A 17,427-nucleotide genomic window follows, 5' to 3' on the forward strand; every position below is an offset into this window, starting at 1 on the left:
CTGAACCTTCTCGTCGAGAAGACTCAAATGAAGACCCTGAATCATTATGTGAAAAAACCAAATTTCTTTCAATATTTTTCAACGAAATTGTGAGGAATGAATTTGACACATATGTTTAGTAAAAAACCAATCATAAACACTTTAATTTTAGGGCCATTTTCGAGTTATTTTCCAAGAGACCGTTTGGTTGATGGAAAACAAAAGGAACTCAGAACCTGTTGACTAAAAAGTGGGCAATGGACGAAGCAGCCATATTTGGAGGCTATCTTCCAAATAATTCCTCATAATTAAGGTTAGTGCAATATCTTAGGGTTCTTGGATACATTTCCAACCTGTTTTAACTTAGGGAAGTCCAGCCATTTTACGACAGTTAAAACGCTATATACAAACTCTTGATGCCATCCTTCTGTGGCTCTCCTATCTCTGCACCATTCATTTTGAAATTTCCTATGATGGGTGCTACCTTGTATATTTAATGAACTTACTTACCTGATCCGGCTGTTGAATTACTACCATACACTTCAAAATTACTATAATCAACTATGGTCTCAACCTCAATATCACCATTGCTTCTTTCCCTTTTTTTTTTTCTTGTTGCCACTCCCACTGTTGCTACTACTCTTGTTAAAACTTCCTCCTGCTTTGGCCGATGGGCTCTCCGTGGCACTGCCACCACCATTGTCGAACGCACCTGTTAGAACGGCATTCTGAAACCACTCAAATAACTCTTCTTCTGTCATGTTCATCATGTTCTCTTCTATATTTGATGGAGGCATTTGGCCTCCTCTTTGGCTAGAACTTGATCCTCTACTGGTGTTTTGCTTAGAGGGTACACTTGTAGTGGTGTTTACATGAAAACTTGGCCTGTGGGTGTTGGCTGGACATCTCATTCCCTGCAGCAAAAATCAGCAACATACATTTATATTTCTTCATGTATCAGCGGGGACAAGAAAGGAAACATGCCATCAACATCGCTTGAGATGCATGCATATGAAAAGACCACTACAGATATTACCTGACAAATATACCATTCGGTAGCATCATATATTCTGCTCTCTGCACATACATATGCAGAAGGAGCTTCTACCTGCATAGAGAACATCATATGTGGCGTTATGATATAAACATGCACGCTTTCACTATGCCGTACCTTTCTTGAATTTTTCAGCAATCATATTACCTAGTTTGTGTTCTAACAAATACATCTACGTGAATACCCTAAAAACAACATTAAACAATTTTTATGAGCACCATTATAGCATTTTCTATAAGCATCGTATAAGTGAAAACAGGCAAGTCAAGTAATTCAACAGGTATCCACACATCAAATCATATCACGTATTGCTAACAAGCAGATCCACATGTAAGTGAAACATACCTTCTGCAGTAACCCAAAAAGAAAAGGCTGAGAAGATTGCTCCACCCACCCATCCCCATCCTTTGCTTGATGAAAATCTTTGCATTCCTTTAGAGAAGTAAATATACATAACAATACATACAGCATCTGTTAGAAAACGTGAGGATACCGTACCATCACTAGGATACTAGAGAACAGAAAACCATACAAAATCAAGAGTCTGAAATAGAAGAGAAAAACCTGGCACCATCTTGCTTGAGATTTCAATTTCCTAGTGTGAATCCATAAGTGAAAATTGTTGCATTTTTTACAGGCTATTCGCCTTGATTCACCCGAAAGATCCTCTCTATCTGTGGCTGATCGTGAAAATGCAAATGGACCAATCCCTCCACTCTATAAAATAAATGCATCAAAATGCATAAGATACTCGAACAAAAAACTTGGACATAGAAACAATCTCAAGAGCTTAACTCATAGCTCAAGTATCATTTACAATTGCAGGGAAACCTCTTAGCGAAAAGCTAAAAGTGCATTGAACTGAAAATTTTTAGGTCTCTACTGACTACACAACTTAAATCTTATTTTCCTTTTTTCCTTTTTTCCTTTTTGTTTTTGGGTGTCTGTGCTCTTTTTTTCTTTTCTTCAATATATTATGTAACTTAATATTTTAGTCATCAGACGAAAGAATTTAAAACATACTCATGTGAAAAGAAAAGGCTAGATTATGGAAAAAATACTCCGGAACTTTGCCCCTGGTAAAAGAATATTCATATTCTTTCAAAAGTTGAACTACTACCCTTGACATTTCATAAATGTTTCAAGACTGCCATTGGAATAGAAAAATCAAATGTTGAACAAAAAGTCGGATTTAGCTCAGACAAGCATCCTAGTCATTGTTATGTTGTTTCAAGTCATCACCATGTCGATTTTCCGTCCAACATTCCAATGGATTTCCACTCAAACAATAGTTGTGAAATGTTAATAAGAGGTCAAGGGTAATATTTCAACTTTTAAAAGAATAGGGATATTTTAAAAATAAATGCAAAGTTCAAAGGTACTTCATATAATTAATTGAAAATAATAATAGCATAGTTACATTATCCACCTTCCTATAGGTGATATGCTACCCATCTCTCATCACTCTTCTACACTCACCACTAACAAGTTAGACTAAATGCTAAAAAATGGAACTTGTTGTTATTATTATTATTATTTAGTTTGGTAGGAAAGGTCACATAGAACAAGTCGTTTGTTAACAACTTGGAGGAAGAATTCGCTTTACCTCCTTGTTACAAGTGAACCTAGCAAGCATCTCAACATGTGAAATGTCATTCCATTGTTAATATTATGGAAGGACAAAATAGGTTTTCCAACAGGAACATGAGCAATAGACAAATTAATCGGTGTCAATAACGGTTTCCAAAAACCAATATCATCTAGCTTTATACAATCCTATCTAGGCGTACAAAGTTTCCATTGAGAACAAGCATTACCTCACAATATAAATGGGAACACAATTATGGTGACGAATGGGTTCAGATTGTCAAGATCCAAACTTAAGTCATGTTTCGTGTTTGTCGACAACTTGCCTTATAATTTAATTACCAAAGAAACACTGCAGCTCAATTTCAATTTTTTTTTTCACCTTTCTATAAATGGAGAAGTGTCAGGAAGGTTAAAAGAATTTTTTATAAGGTGAATCTCTTTATCTTTCTCTCTCTTTCTATTCTTCTTGTTCTTTTGTGTGTGTGGGAGGGTGTGAGGATGGGGGTTATACCTTCTGTGAAGCACTTTGAAACCTGCGGAAAACATTTAGCAACTCTTCCCTTCTCAGTCCATCATCATAGTTTTTTCGCTTTAATGAATCAAGTAAAACCTATAAAAAAATTATAATAATAAGTAAATAAAAGAAACATGCAACTCTCAAGAACAATATAATACAAAGGAAATGTTTCACCTCGTATGCATTTTGAAGTTTCTTAAATGCTTCAGCAGCCTTTTCATTGCCCATATTTTTATCAGGATGGACCAACATTGCCTGATAACCAGTTTATACAAGCTCATTCAACAAAACTAGATATATACCAATTTCCACTTCCGCAGATAATCGAGATAATATTTCAAAAAACATCTAATTTCCAAGAAGTACGACACCACTAATAAATATAAGCGAGACGAAGCATAATGGCAATCCAAAAGAAAAACACATGAGACGGAGCATAATGACTATAACTACATGAACAGTGAATAGATTATGCAAATTGTACCAACATTAATGCAGAAATTCACCTTTTTCCTATATTCCTTCTTGAGCAGGGAAGGAACTATATCCTCAAACCGAGACAATCCAAGCACAACTACAAGTCCACGTTCACACCCTTGCCAACATGCCCACNAAGGTGTGCCTGAACTACGATCAGCAGCAAAACCTGCACTGAATTCAGAAGATGATGCTTGCATAGGATCATCCTGAAAGAAGCCGGGCTGATCTTGCATCCCAGCTGCTTGTTCAGGATATCTGTTTGATCTCCCATGCTCATTCATGTTGTTCTTTAGGGCATAAATAAGAGCATCACTTGAAATAAACGACAAATTCAGGCCCAAAAGCAAACCAAGCCATCCAGTGCCTACCCATCCACAATATACCGAATACAAAGTGGTGATAAAAAGTGCAACTCGTTCATGGCTCAATATAAATGCCAACCCTGAAAATTGTGATGCAACACCTCAATGAATGAGACTAATCGTGATGTTAGCATGAACAGAAAAATTGTGCAAGTTCCAAAGGTAAAGATATTACCTCCAATAGATATGATCAGCAATGTTGTCCAAAAGTTTCCATAAAACCAAAGGAAAGCTATTCCAGAGATGGCGATGACCAAAATTGCAAAGGCAAACCCAACAAAAATTCCAAGGGAAGCAGCTATTACCTGGGTAGATTTCATTTATTATTTACCATGAATCTATATAAAACAAAGGGCAGGAAGGATCACCTAAGAATTCTGGAGGGGAAAAAAACAGAAAAAAAGGCATATAACCAATGAAAAAGGCTGACTATAAAAAGCCACGCATAGACAGGGTAACAAAACACAGACTATAGATTCTATTACACCGAACACTAAACACAGCTATCTCAATGATATTATACCAATGCCATTATGTATCAAAACTGACCAAAAAAACAATCAGTAATACAAAGTAGTAGCCAGTTAGGAAGAACTTAATCATAAATTTATGCACAAGATAGCAGACAGACTCAAGGATAATTACAAAAAGACTTCTACACTGAAGTTAAAAGAAAAACATGAAGCCAAACAAGGGACCACACATCCTACTTAGACCTCTCAACCCCTCTTACGATTACATCATTCCTCTCAACTCAAAAGCCTCAAAGAAATCATGCAAACCCCCACAGGCCACAAAGAGCAAGACAATTTGTTGACGTTGTTAAGAATAAATAAACAAAAAAACAAAAACAAAAAAAAAATAATAAATAAATAAATAAACCAAACAAGCATATGGAACTCCGCATAACCATATGGGATATGTGTCTGCAATGAACACCCAATCGTCATTAGATGATTTTCAAACTGTACAACTTGAAGATAGATGGTAATACCATTTTACTTGAAAATAACTATTATATCGAGAGCCCATGAGGAATCCAAACTTTTTTATAAATGCTTTAAAACAAACCGTCCATACAGCTACAACATTGCTTATCTTCTAATACAAAATTATAATGAGTCTCATGCTTCACCGGTACCATTCCATACAACATCAACTACATGCTTAGAATAAAAAATAGTTGGTGATTGAAGTCTTAGGAATATCCATAAGATAATGTTGCTGCTGGAGTATTCTCTAAAGAAAATAAATATCAATTCTTCAAGACAAGACAGGAAGTAGAATAAATAAACACGAATAAAACAAGATAGGAAATAACACCTATGCAAGAGTATTGCAGTAGCTTACCAAGACCACAAGGAATTTAAGAAGTCCAACCATTGCAATAGTTGAAAGAATGGAGAACCATATAACTGAGAAGAAGGATGTTGTCCCCATACGTATAAAGGAATCAATGCCCCTAAAGGCACAGTCCAACCATACAATTGATATGAGAAGCATTATGTTACCAAAATGCATCATCCACTTCAGAACAATGGGATATGCCTTCTTAATATTCTTTCCAACACAGTCACTTGTATTCAGTAAACTTTTCTTCATAGAATTAAACAGAGGTCTCTGTCTCTCCAGAAACACATGGGCTGCTTCAAATGTTGATGACAAAAATTCCACAAAACTTTTCACCAAAATATTATCTGAAAATTTTATATTGTCCACCACATTTCTGATGCGTTCTCTATAGCTACAATCTAAATGTACCCGCTCCCTATCACCAGTAGACCCCTTGTATCGTTCTCCTATTCTAGAACCCTCATTATCTTCATTGCAGTTTTCAAATTCTTTGGAGGGAAATGTTGGCTCGTCTGGAGTATGGAGTCCTTCCATTCCTTGTTTTTCTTTTCTCAAAGACTTTGCAGAATTTTTTACGTTCTTTATACCCTCTCCAGTGTCACTATTCACCATGCCTTCTTCAATGGATCTGCTATAGTGGTTGTCATTTGGCAGTTCCTCTCCAGAACGTACCTTTATCTCTTGTACTCTTCCTTGCACCTTGGACTGCAAGTCTGAACCTTTCTTTTTACTGTTTGATGCATGGCGCTCTGACCCTGTTTTCTGATGATTACCCTTCCGAGCCATTGAATAGAAATTTAAGGATCAATTTCAAGAGTAATTCAATTGAATCATTTCCAATCGCAACATATGGTCCATAGCAAGCAAGCAGGAAAATGTGCAAAGGTTATAGCCTGTAGACAAAAGAAGTATATAGTCAAAGCCTAATTTGTTTGCTTTGATGATCATTAAAGTAACAAATATGTTGAGATAATATAAATAGAAATTGGCACAAGAAAAATGGAGAAAGCACATTAATGGATGGAAACATAATCTAGCATTACAGAGTCAAAAAAGCATTGAAGGGAAATCAGCAAGGACAAAAAAAAAAAACCTTTTAAAATAGAGAAAGCAATTATGTAGACATTCATAACCAGTGTTGTTTGAGGCATAACTTGCATTTTATGTGGTTTCACTACGGTGCACCTAAGACTCACACCCTTTTCCTTTTCAATTTCTGTAGGTTAATTGTTACAAAGTAAGTTGGTGTGCGCTTTATATTGCATGACTACAACTATATACTAATTTTGTACTTCATTAGAATTTATGACCAATTGTGTAGTTAGACAAAAACTTGTTGTGATTCTTCTTCTGGAAAAAGAACTACGAGAACTACGACAGGAGCACCCATTTTCCAAAGCTGTGGCAAAAAGCACCCTCAATGAGGATAGTCACGCAAAAGCAAAAAAAATAGTAGCAAAAAAAATATTAGAGTCAACTAACACGAAAATAACACACACTGGTCGATGATATATGTCCTTAATCCATATTTCGGGAAATGCCTCATTTCCAGTACCCCGGTAGACCGATGACTACGAGTGACAAAGATCAAGAACAAAGTTAATTTCACATAAATTTCCCACGCGCTCTAACTATATACAGATTACTTATAGCTGTTCAAGCGTCACAATTCTCCGACTATATTGCCGAGTAAAGCACGTTTTTTTCTTTTTTCTTTTTTCTTTTTTCTTTTTTCTGATTTATCCGTATTCTTGATTCCAGAAAGACTAGGGAAAAGTTAAGAAGGAAGCCAATTTCAAAACAAAGTTTCAAAAGAAGCATAGAGAAAATCGTTATTTACGATGTTAGGCAGAAATAATCGAAAAAGATACCGAAATGAAAGAAAGAAACCTCAAATTGCAGCTTGTAGGAATGAAATACGCCAAGGGAAGTGAGAAAGAAAGCAGCAGGCAAAAGAAAACCCTAATAATCAAAAGTGGAGAAGAGCATGAAGAGCGGAAATTGGAGTCTAGATCCTCAGGAACTGTGCTGGTAATGTGGAGGAAGTTGAAGCGGCGGAGTGAATGGCGGAAGAAGATTTGGGGGTTGTGCAGCGGTGACCGGAGAAGACTACGTCGATAGGGGAAGTGTGCTGCGTTGAAAAGAGGACGTAAGAAATCCGTGTGCCGCTTAAAGCTATCTCGCCATCCCCATTATCAACCAGAAGCATTAGCAGCTGCAAAATCAGCCTCCCCCAATCAAAACTTTGCATAAATTTAATAATTTCTAAATAGCACGTGAAATGTCACGTGACGCAAACTCTATCACCCTTCTCACATTCCTTAGATGATGATATTATTAAATTAAAAATAAAAATAATTATGAATTAAGTAATAATTGAAAGCTTCACGGTGTCCTGCCATAAAACCTAAACACGTAGATTCCATTTATACATTTTCCATAAATTCGAAGTTAAATTAAATTCATAATAGGAAAAATGTTAGGTTACCTTTTGAATCCTGAGGTGTAATGAGTAGGTTTGGTTTCAATTATGATCAAAAAAAAAAAAAAAAAAAAAAAAAAAAAAAAAAAAAAAAAAAAAAAAAAGATTATTATATCTCAATGGGAGTTCTCTCTGCAACCCCCGGAGGCAAATAGTGTTCTTGGCCACTCTGTGGTTGACCCAAACCTCAACATACATAACACCCCGTTCCACTGGCTATTTTCTCTCACACACTCTCTTCGGAGGGTAGATAAATACTTTAAGGCCCCCATGCGGGGTTCTCCATGTTTTTTTACCAATATCTGTCGTCTCCTACTTAGCTTCAGAGTTCATTCCAAATTTTTCTTGGAAGTCATAGAGTGACCACCTTTTGTGGGCACTTAGTTTTTCGGTGGGTTCCCTTGCATATGAAGCAAGATGAGAGGCCATGGCTTTGACTAGGACGGTTCTGGCGGTGGGTCTCCGCCATGGAATTTTACCTTTCTATTGGAAGGACTCACATTCCTCTCCTCCGCCTTCAAGTCTGTCACTTCCTCCATCTTTGAGAAAGTTGGGTCAATAGTTTTTATTTTCACTACTTGCGGAAGCCTGGTTCTGCCTTATATCTTGGGGTTGATCGATGTTAAGATCAAACAGTCGTTCGACTATAGCATAGGCTGTGGAAAGATCTTGAGCTCTTTGTTCGTAGAGATTGGTTTTCGCCCACGACTCCAGCCCTCAACAAAACTGATGACCTTCTCTTTCTCAGACATATCACAAATATCTAACATAAGATCAAAAAACTGTTTAACGTAGTCTCGGATATTGCCAATATGCCTCAGCTCCCTTAACTTCCTTCTTACGATTATCTCGACATTCTTTGGGAAGAATTGAGAGTGGAGTTCTTGTTTAAGCTATTCCAAGTCTCCACAATACATCGACCATCTTGAATGTCCATGTAATTGGATGTCCACCACAACTTTGCATTGTTGGCTTGATGCATATTTGCCAACGTGACCTTCGCTTCTTCTGCTACAGTATTTGTGACTCGATAGTACTGTTCAAGGTCAAAGATAAAGTTCTCTAGAGTTTTGGTATCTTGAGCCCCAAAGAAGGGCTTGGGCTCCAAGACCTTTATCTTGTTGAATTAGACTACACCCCAGTCGGGGTTTGGTTCCCCACCGTTCTTATGGTGAGATTTAATCTAGCGCTAAGATTTGCGACTTCAACCCTAACCACCACTCCGACGACTTCTCTTGAATCCTCAAACATTTCTGAGACCATCTGAACGATCGCTTGTTGGGCATTGTCTAAGCGTTCATTGCGTTCTTCGATTCGGGCAACAGAGGCCATCGAGCTAGCCCCAAGCTCGAAGCCACCAGCAGTAGTGGCCTTGTCTTCTAAGGTCTCAACAGTAACCATTAATTCACGGACATACATTACCTCAAGGTGGCCTACCATCTTGTCGATCCTATAGGCTTTAGCGGCAATCTCATTCATGCAAGATTCCAAAAACCAATTCAATTAGGTCAGTCTTGCCTTGCCGAGTTGTTTTGCAATGGACATATTTGTTTACTACAATTCAAGGAGTCGACTCTGCTCTAATACCACTTATCACAATCACACTCTCGTGGCATTGAGACAACGATTGTGCAGCACTTGTTCCACATGAAAAGGGGCTACATTCTAACCTGAGTTTTATGAAAAGGGGCGAGATTCTAACCTGAGTTTTAAACACCTCCTTGGCTTTCCTATATCCATCTTAATCTATAGGTACCCAAGTTGGTGTAATGAAGAATAATCTGAAAATGATTTGAGTTCTTTGGATCATAAGAACAGAAATTGTTTTAGTTCTTATTTGATGATGTTTAGAAGGCATGAAATGAGTTGGGAAAAAGTGCAGAATCCTATAAAAAGTTGGAAATAACAGCCTTCACACCAATGGAATACTGAGGTGCACTAGAAGACAACGTATTTCCACAAAGCTAAGCTGATTCAACCGTGTGGGGCATCTTCTTCTTCAAAACCATTCAAATTGTATATACAAGAATCGAATCATCTGGACAAAAGCAGCTTTCCTTTTCTTTTCTTTCTTTTTTTCCACTTTGTGTAGTGCCTAAGTCTCTACGCCACCTTCAGCCTCCTCGCGGGCACATCACTCAGTGTCTGGCTCTGATACCATTTATAACGCTCCAACCCCACTGCTAGCCGAGATTGTCCTCTTTGGACTTTCTCTTCAAAGTTTTTGAAACGCGTCTAGTAGGAAGAGGTTTCTATACCCTTATATATATACGGATATAGAATCGTAATATATTAAATAAAATGTCAAAGTCTGAGATTCTTAGATCCTCCCCAAATTGTCCACATTTGTCTTGTCTACAAACTTGCAAGAGAGGGAATGATCCATAATTAAGATGAGTATCCAAAAGGCAAAGGGGATGATCCAAAGGTGCAAAACATAAGAATCTTGTCCATCTCACAGCTTAAGGATAGGATTCCAACTCATATTCATCCCACCAATCCCATTCTCTTAATTGCAGTGTTTATATTAATACCAAGTAATCACAATACTAACATGCTCCCCCACGGCTTTATAAATACCTGCATTCCCATCCCTCCACAACTCAAGCTTGAAGGACTAAACCTACAACTTAAACCTGCCCTACAAGTCCTTCTTGCCTCCCTTTCTCAACAACTCTTTTGTTGTTCCACCCACATAATCAATATGTCTCCGGCTGCCACCGAAACTGCCATCGAGTCGACCGATGCCCCCAAGAGGGCATTCGTGACGTTCTTGGCCGGTAATGGAGACTATTGGAAAGGTGTGGTTGGATTGGCAAAGGGTCTCAGAAAGGTCAAGACCGTCTACCCTCTCATTGTAGCTGTCCTGCCTGATGTTCCCGAAGACCATCGCCAGATTCTCGAGTATCAGGGATGCATCGTCCGAGAAATCGAGCCTGTTTACCCCCCTGCAAACCAGACTCAATTTGCGATGGCATACTATGTTATCAACTACTCAAAGCTTAGGATTTGGGAGGTACGTTCGATTCGCTCGCTCGTTCGTTCGTTCGTTCGTTCAAATTTAAATATGTACTCAAAAGTGTTTGATTGCAGTTCGTGGAGTATGAGAAGCTGATATATTTGGATGGGGACATTCAAGTGTTTGAGAACATCGATCATCTGTTCGAAATGCCAAATGGATACTTCTACGCCGTGATGGACTGCTTCTGTGAGAAGACATGGAGTAACTCACCGCAGTACAAGATTGGTTACTGCCAGCAATGCCCTGACAAAGTCAAGTGGCCTGTTGAGGAAATGGGAAACCCACCCCCTCTTTACTTCAACGCTGGATTTTTTGTGTATGAACCCGACCTCTTCACCTACAAGGATCTTCTCGAAACTTGCAAGGCCACCACTCCAACCTTGTTTGCCGAGCAGGTAATTAAGTTCAACTTCAACCATTTAGTCGTATCATATCAATCACATATCATAATCCGCATCCGCATCCGCATGTAGGACTTTCTGAACATGTACTTCAACGACATTTACAAACCCATTCCTCCCATTTACAACCTCGTCATGGCCATGTTGTGGCGTCATCCCGAGAACATCGACGTAGACAAAGTCAAAGTTGTCCACTACTGTGCGGCGGTATGCGTTTCTTTTGTTGTTTGGTTACGAAAATATTGAAGATGAAGATGCGTTGTATTTAGTTGTGAAATGTATGTGTAGGGATCAAAGCCGTGGAGGTACACAGGAGAGGAAGAGAACATGGACAGAGAAGACATAAAAATGTTGGTGAAGAAATGGTGGGAGGTTTATGAAGATGAATCTTTGGACTACCAAAATGTTATCAAATCTGAAACCAAAGAAGCAACCAAGCTCGCGCCTTTGGTCTCCGTGTTGTCGGAGGCTGAAGTTGTCAACCATATCACAGCTCCTTCTGCTGCTTAAGTTATATATACATATATATATATATAATATGTATGAGTGTTTGTGGTGTGAGGCCAAATAGTATTATTATTATTAAGCTTATTATATTATGTATGGTAGCTCAGGTGGGGGTTGTTTTGTCCTTTGTGCATGCAACTCCCAACCTTGTTCATGGCTACACTTCAGTTTCCAAATTTTATGAATAACCCTGCTTTTATGTGTCTTTCTTTTTGCTCTGCTTCTTGTTCATGGCTACACTTCGTTTTATGGAATTAATTAACTTATTAAAAATTTGACCGAAAACCCCTCACCAAACCGGGTCGGGTCGGGTCAGTTATCGGTTCAACCGAAGGAATGCCTTTTTAGGGTAGATTTGAGGCCACAACCGAGCCGCAGAGGGCAGAAAGAAAGAGATTTGAGGGCCCAATTATCCGGGAGTGTTTTCGGAATCTGTGTTGTGCGGAGACTTGGTGTCTCGATTCCTTTCAATTTGCCGCAATCTTTCAGGTTCTTCATTCCTTTCAATTTTGTTTCATCATATCAACACACAAGATCCTTCTCCCCAAAATGCTCTGTTTATAGGATGAGTTTTTTTTTTTTTTAAACTCTACTGTTTGAGCTTTCTCCCTACTGCCATATTGCATTAATATTGGAGAAAGCATGTTTATTCAACCATGGCTGAAGGGGAGCTTATTTTTGTTCGTCTCACAAAAAATGGAAGACTCATGCGAGGTTTGCAGCTTTTCCTAATTTCCCCTTTTATATGTCAGAATCTAATGGAATCGGGTAAAGAAGGATCCCTTCATATGAGTTCAGAGGGAAAGCCTAATGACACAGGTGAGCATAGGGAGCGGAGCAGATGTTTTTTGTGCTTTTCATGTTAGCATATGTAGATTAAGAAGTATAATGTTATTCTTGTTTATGTTGCTAGAAATAAAAGAGCGTGTTGATGCCATGTGGGAGCAAATGAATAAAGGGGTGTCTTCTAAAACCTTAAAAGCTTTGTCAACCAAACCATCTCCACCAGTGAATAAAAACTCAAACAAGCCATCCAATGTAAAAATTCACATTCTTCTCTTTCACAATGAGGCAGGTCAAAAAAATAGGAAACAGCATTTCTCTTACTTTATTCTCTCCCCATGTCCCCCGTCTCTAGAATTGGATTTCATATCTTGGTATGGCGTCAAACAAGATTGTTGAACCTCAAGAAAAAGATGTGTCATCGGAAGGATCCAAGGTTCTGCAGAACAGTTCTGATGATGCTAAGGTGCTTGCTGCTACTGCTCTCTCAGCTGTTAGGGACTCTACATCTATTTCTGGCAGAGGGAAAGTTGAGGTGCCAATACTATCCTTTTTCTTTTTCTACCCTTTGCTATTGTTAGAGACTTATAGTGCTGAAAAAGGATTTCATTAGAATATAATTTGGTCAGTTGTTTGTATTATAATTTAGAGGATATCCATCNGTGCTGAAAAAGGATTTCATTAGAATATCATTTGGTCAGTTGTTTGTATTATAATTTAGAGGATATCCATCTGTCTCTCTCTCTCTCTCTCTCTCTCTCTCTCTGTTTTTTTTCCGTCTAGAACAGTTTTTTGGTTAATTGTTCGGTTTAGGCACTTTTCTGAAGAAACAGATGAGAGCTGTACTTGACTTGATGGATGATGTAATGGAGTTTGTTAGGTGGATCCGTCTAGGAGCAAGAATTTTGAGTTCAGATGTTATGACTTTATGGGTGAAGGAGGGTTTGTGGGAAATGTAGCGTGGGCGGGGGAGCAAGGCGTATGAGAGTCCTCCAAGAGGTTATAGGCCTTATAAAACAATAGANGGGATAACTCTAGGAAATGTAATGGAGTTTGTTAGGTGGATCCGTCTAGGAGCAAGAATTTTGAGTTCAGATGTTATGACTTTATGGGTGAAGGAGGGTTTGTGGGAAATGTAGCGTGGGCGGGGGAGCAAGGCGTATGAGAGTCCTCCAAGAGGTTATAGGCCTTATAAAACAATAGAACAGTAAGTTTTGGCATTGGTTATATTGATCTGTTAATTGATGAGCTGAAGGAAAATTGTACTTTTACTTCAACAGATCAGGGAGATAAGGGACTTCGCAGGCCAAAATGTTGAAATTAAAAAGTTTGTAGATGCTGATTCAAAGGAAGCACACGAGAAGATGAAGGCACCTGCTGCTACTTCAGCGGTTGATGCAGTCCTGGAACAAATTAAGAAGAAACAAAAACTTAGTGTTCTTGACAAGACAAAAAAGGACTGGGGAGAGTTCAAGGAAGAAACTAAGGGTCTGGAAGAGGACTTGGATGCTTACAAGAAGAGCTCAAATCAGTATCTTGAGAAAGTTTCGTTTTTGCAGCGAGCTGACTACAGGGAGTTCGAACGAGAGAGGGATGCACGGTTGTCTTTGCAGGCCAGGAGGAGGCCCGACATGCAAGAGGAGCCATGATTAAGCCATCATCCGAAGCTCTGTGAAGATGTGCCCTTAACTGTTGAGGTTCCAGAATTTCTTGTGCGGATCATTTTTCAATAGGAGAGGCAGGGCCATCGGCTTAGCTGATGCAGATGTGATGATTTAGAGTGATACTGGTTTAACAAATACGCTTGACACCTACTTCTATTACTCCAAAGTGTATGTATAGATGAATTATTATACATAACCAACTTGACACCGGTTTAGCTGAATATTTTTATAACCAATACTTGACGATTCATGGGTGTCTGCTCCATGTAGAATAGCTTGTTTACAAGCCTCTTGNTATTACTCCAAAGTGTATGTATAGATGAATCATTATACATAACCAACTTGACACCGGTTTAGCTGAATATTTTTATAACCAATACTTGACGATTCATCGGTGTCTGCTCCATGTAGAATAGCTTGTTTACAAGCCTCTTGGGGGTCTTGACTTCACCTATCCAGAAGATTCAAAATAATCTAGGCAGAGCTTTCTTTTGCCATGGTAAACCTTATTTTACTCTCAGATATGTGCTTGTTCTGAACATACGAGAAAAATACCAACGAACGAACGTATACGTGCTTTGCACAAACTAGTGTAGTGTAGGTACACTGCGTGNGAACGTATACGTGCTTTGCACAAACTAGTGTAGTGTAGGTACACTGCGTGTAAATTACAACGAAAGTTTGTTCTGTCCTTTCCTGTTATGGAAACTCGACCAAATTATTGTTTCGCGAGAACCAGAGCAGCAGATTTATCTGCTTTCATGCAGGATGGGAAGGGGAAAAAAAAAAAAAAAGTCTCGAACAAGCAATTTCCAACTCGTCAAAAGGAAAAAAGGAAAAAAGNATTTCCAACTCGTCAGAAGGAAAAAAGGAAAAAAGAAAAAAATAACAAAACAAAAAGTGTCGAAACACTAGATGTGAATGGGCTTGTCATAAGTTGCCATGGCGGCCTCCTTTAATGCCTCACTCATCGTTGGATGAGCATGGCAAACGCGGGCAATATCCTCACTAGCTGCGTCGTATTGCAAGGCCAGTACTGCCTCGTGGATAAGCTCCCCAGCATTGGGCGCCATGATATGGACGCCAAGTATCTTGTCTGTCTCCTTCTCCGCCAAAATTTTGACCACCCCTTCAGCATCATCAATTGCTTTTGCCCTGCTATTTGCCAAGAATGGAAACTTCCCAACACGATATTCCACACCTAGTGCCTTTACCTGCTCCTCAGTCTTCCCAACAGATGCAACCTCTGGATGTGTATAGACAACCCCAGGGACTTTGTCATAGTCAACATGGCCGATCTTCCCAGCTATGAACTCCACGCAGGCAACCCCATCCTCTTCAGCCTTGTGAGCTAACATTGGCCCAGGAATTACGTCTCCAATTGCATAAACACCATCCACATTTGTAACAAATCTTTCATTTACCAAAATCCGCCCTGCCTTATCAGTTTCAATCCCTAACTTGTCTAGCCCAAGTCCAGCAGTGAACGGAGTTCTACCAGCAGATACAAGAACAACATCTGCTTCGAGTGTCGTCTGTTCACCACCAGATGCCGGTTCAAGAGTCAGCTTCACGCCATCCCCTGAAGTATCAACTCCAACCACCTTAGTTTTTAGCATAAATTTCATTCCTTGCTTTTCAAGAGCACGCTGAAATTGCTTCCGGACTTCCCCGTCCATAGTTGGGACTATCTCAGGGGCAAACTCAACAACTGTGATCTCGGATCCAAGTCGACCCCACACTGATCCCATCTCTAGCCCAATGTATCCAGCTCCAACTACAACAAGTTTCTTGGGGATTTTTGACAAAGCTAAGGCTCCTGTTGATGACACAATTTTCTTTTCGTCAATGATGACTCCGGGTAAAGATTTGACATCAGATCCAGTTGCAATTANTCTGACAAAGCTAAGGCTCCTGTCGATGACACAATTTTCTTTTCGTCAATGGTGACTCCGGGTAAAGATTTGACATCAGATCCAGTTGCAATTATTATATTTTTTCCTTTCACCACCGTGTTACCACCTTCAATGGTGTCCACAGAAACTTCAGAAGGGGAAACCAATTTTCCGTAGCCTTTAACATAGTTCACTTTATTCTTCTTAAAAAGACCTTCAATACCACGTGTGAGATTGCCTACTGCTTTATCCTTTTGTGCCATCATGGCTGGTAAATCAACCTCAACAGAAGAAAACTTCACTCCATGGCTAGCGAATGAATGCTGAGCTTCATGGTACATGTGGGAGGAGTGGAGAAGAGCCTAAAGCATCGAGGTAGATTATTTTAGAGTTCAGAGAGCGACCTAGCTTTTTAAATTGACACACCGAACAAACATAGGATCGACCTAAACCATTAACAGCTTTTAACTAAAACGATGTACATAAAGAGCTTGCTACTATATGAGATCCTGCAAAAACATCAAAATGGTAGCTGTATCTTACAAGGGCTGATATTTCGTGCGTGAAACAAACCAACCAATGATGGAACTCCTAGAAAGACTAACAGAGTGGCAGGTGATTCGGTTGTCTTGAAATGTGTATTAGACAGTAACAGATCGAATTTGAATTACGAAAATCCCTCACTACAAAGTGAGCACGAATCAAGCAAGTAAACAAGATCGCGAATAGTATGAATAGAACTAACTCAACCAGATTAACATTAAAAAGAAATTTAGAAGATGAAATGAAATATGAAGTAAAAGAATCAGATTAACATTAAAAAGAAATTAAAAACTAGATATAGATGCTAAATAATGAACCCTAAGGGCGAATTACGATTACCTTGGAGGGAATACAGCCAACGTTGAGGCAAGTTCCGCCAAGAGCCCCACGCTTTTCAATACAGGTGGTTTTGAGGCCAAGCTGAGCGGCCTTGATTGCCGCGACATAGCCACCAGGCCCACCTCCGATAACGACAACGTCGTTTTCATCGGATCCAGAGGAGGCAAAGCGTCTGGAGAATGATGCGAATGAGAAAGAGTGATTGAAGGAATGAGAGTAAGAAATAGGGAGGTTTCTGTATAGAAGGTTGGGCTTCCGCCTAGCACAGTTCGCGAGTGCCATCTGATTGGGCGAGATGGAGAAATTGAGAAACTGGAATTGGGGTTGGATCTGAAGCTGTGCGACTGAGAAATGAGAATTCACCACCAACTCAGCTGCAGGGTTTTGATTATGAAGATGATGGCCAACTAAAAGGCCTTGGTGTGTATAGTTGTAATAATCGGGCGTGGACGTGGC

The 17,427-nt window shown here is 39.2% G+C and overlaps 4 protein-coding genes and 1 long non-coding RNA gene across 7 annotated transcripts; 3 read left to right on the forward strand and 2 right to left on the reverse strand.

Annotated features, from left to right (window-relative positions):
* Positions 1–232: 232 nt before the first annotated feature.
* On the reverse strand, positions 233–7,550 carry LOC111778664. 2 transcript variants are annotated; one of them, XM_023658615.1, is made up of 10 exons: positions 7,226–7,550; positions 5,333–6,228; positions 4,158–4,287; positions 3,647–4,062; positions 3,315–3,395; positions 3,135–3,233; positions 1,598–1,750; positions 1,379–1,465; positions 1,016–1,087; positions 233–893 (listed from the first exon to the last, which is right to left on the reverse strand). In XM_023658615.1, the coding sequence occupies exons 2-10, from the start codon at positions 6,119–6,121 to the stop codon at positions 561–563; spliced, it is 2,160 nt and encodes a 719-aa protein (XP_023514383.1). In that variant the 5' UTR covers positions 6,122–6,228; positions 7,226–7,550; the 3' UTR covers positions 233–560. The 2 variants fall into 2 exon arrangements, with proteins under 2 accessions (XP_023514383.1, XP_023514384.1); XM_023658616.1 differs by lacking the exon at positions 233–893 and adding an exon at positions 1,181–1,218 and having other exon boundaries at positions 1,018–1,087.
* Positions 7,551–10,411: 2,861 nt separating this feature from the next.
* On the forward strand, positions 10,412–11,952 carry LOC111778606 (galactinol synthase 2-like). Its single transcript, XM_023658530.1, has 4 exons — positions 10,412–10,833; positions 10,911–11,234; positions 11,313–11,447; positions 11,529–11,952. Exons 1-4 carry the CDS (start codon positions 10,522–10,524, stop codon positions 11,748–11,750), a joined length of 993 nt encoding a protein of 330 aa, XP_023514298.1. The 5' UTR covers positions 10,412–10,521; the 3' UTR covers positions 11,751–11,952.
* Positions 11,953–12,051: 99 nt separating this feature from the next.
* On the forward strand, positions 12,052–14,430 carry LOC111778607 (craniofacial development protein 1-like). Its single transcript, XM_023658531.1, has 5 exons — positions 12,052–12,236; positions 12,500–12,566; positions 12,661–12,785; positions 12,886–13,065; positions 13,811–14,430. The coding sequence occupies exons 2-5, from the start codon at positions 12,506–12,508 to the stop codon at positions 14,177–14,179; spliced, it is 735 nt and encodes a 244-aa protein (XP_023514299.1). The 5' UTR covers positions 12,052–12,236; positions 12,500–12,505; the 3' UTR covers positions 14,180–14,430.
* Positions 14,431–14,520: 90 nt separating this feature from the next.
* Positions 14,521–15,037, forward strand: LOC111778608. The gene is made up of 2 exons (XR_002812581.1): positions 14,521–14,795; positions 14,847–15,037. It is a non-coding gene; the product is annotated as an uncharacterized LOC111778608 (long non-coding RNA).
* On the reverse strand, positions 14,816–17,374 carry LOC111778603 (dihydrolipoyl dehydrogenase, mitochondrial-like). 2 transcript variants are annotated; one of them, XM_023658524.1, is made up of 4 exons: positions 16,972–17,374; positions 16,122–16,451; positions 15,074–16,032; positions 14,816–15,037 (listed from the first exon to the last, which is right to left on the reverse strand). In XM_023658524.1, exons 1-3 carry the CDS (start codon positions 17,251–17,253, stop codon positions 15,106–15,108), a joined length of 1,539 nt encoding a protein of 512 aa, XP_023514292.1. In that variant the 5' UTR covers positions 17,254–17,374; the 3' UTR covers positions 14,816–15,037; positions 15,074–15,105. The 2 variants fall into 2 exon arrangements, with proteins under 2 accessions (XP_023514292.1, XP_023514290.1); XM_023658522.1 differs by having other exon boundaries at positions 15,074–15,995; positions 16,091–16,451.
* Between the last annotated feature and the right edge of the window lie 53 nt (positions 17,375–17,427).

Source organism: Cucurbita pepo, chromosome LG17, assembly GCF_002806865.2.
Source record: "Cucurbita pepo subsp. pepo cultivar mu-cu-16 chromosome LG17, ASM280686v2, whole genome shotgun sequence".
NCBI lineage: Eukaryota > Viridiplantae > Streptophyta > Magnoliopsida > Cucurbitales > Cucurbitaceae > Cucurbita > Cucurbita pepo.

Excerpts from the sequence above, each read along its gene's own strand:
- LOC111778606 (XM_023658530.1), top strand. The coding sequence starts at position 10,522 with ATGTCTCCGGCTGCCACCGAAACTGCCATCGAGTCGACCGATGCCCCC. Across the intron at positions 10,834-10,910 it reads CAAAGCTTAGGATTTGGGAG|TTCGTGGAGTATGAGAAGCT; the intron begins GTACGTTCGATT and ends GTTTGATTGCAG. Across the intron at positions 11,448-11,528 it reads TTGTCCACTACTGTGCGGCG|GGATCAAAGCCGTGGAGGTA; the intron begins GTATGCGTTTCT and ends ATGTATGTGTAG.
- LOC111778607 (XM_023658531.1), top strand. The coding sequence starts at position 12,506 with ATGGAATCGGGTAAAGAAGGATCCCTTCATATGAGTTCAGAGGGAAAG. Across the intron at positions 12,567-12,660 it reads GGGAAAGCCTAATGACACAG|AAATAAAAGAGCGTGTTGAT; the intron begins GTGAGCATAGGG and ends TTATGTTGCTAG. Across the intron at positions 12,786-12,885 it reads ACTCAAACAAGCCATCCAAT|AATTGGATTTCATATCTTGG; the intron begins GTAAAAATTCAC and ends CCCCGTCTCTAG.
- LOC111778603 (XM_023658524.1), bottom strand. The coding sequence starts at position 17,253 with ATGGCACTCGCGAACTGTGCTAGGCGGAAGCCCAACCTTCTATACAGA. Across the intron at positions 16,452-16,971 it reads TTGGCTGTATTCCCTCCAAG|GCTCTTCTCCACTCCTCCCA; the intron begins GTAATCGTAATT and ends TCGATGCTTTAG. Across the intron at positions 16,033-16,121 it reads CCATTGACGAAAAGAAAATT|AAAATTGTGTCATCAACAGG; the intron begins GTGTCATCGACA and ends ATTGACGAAAAG.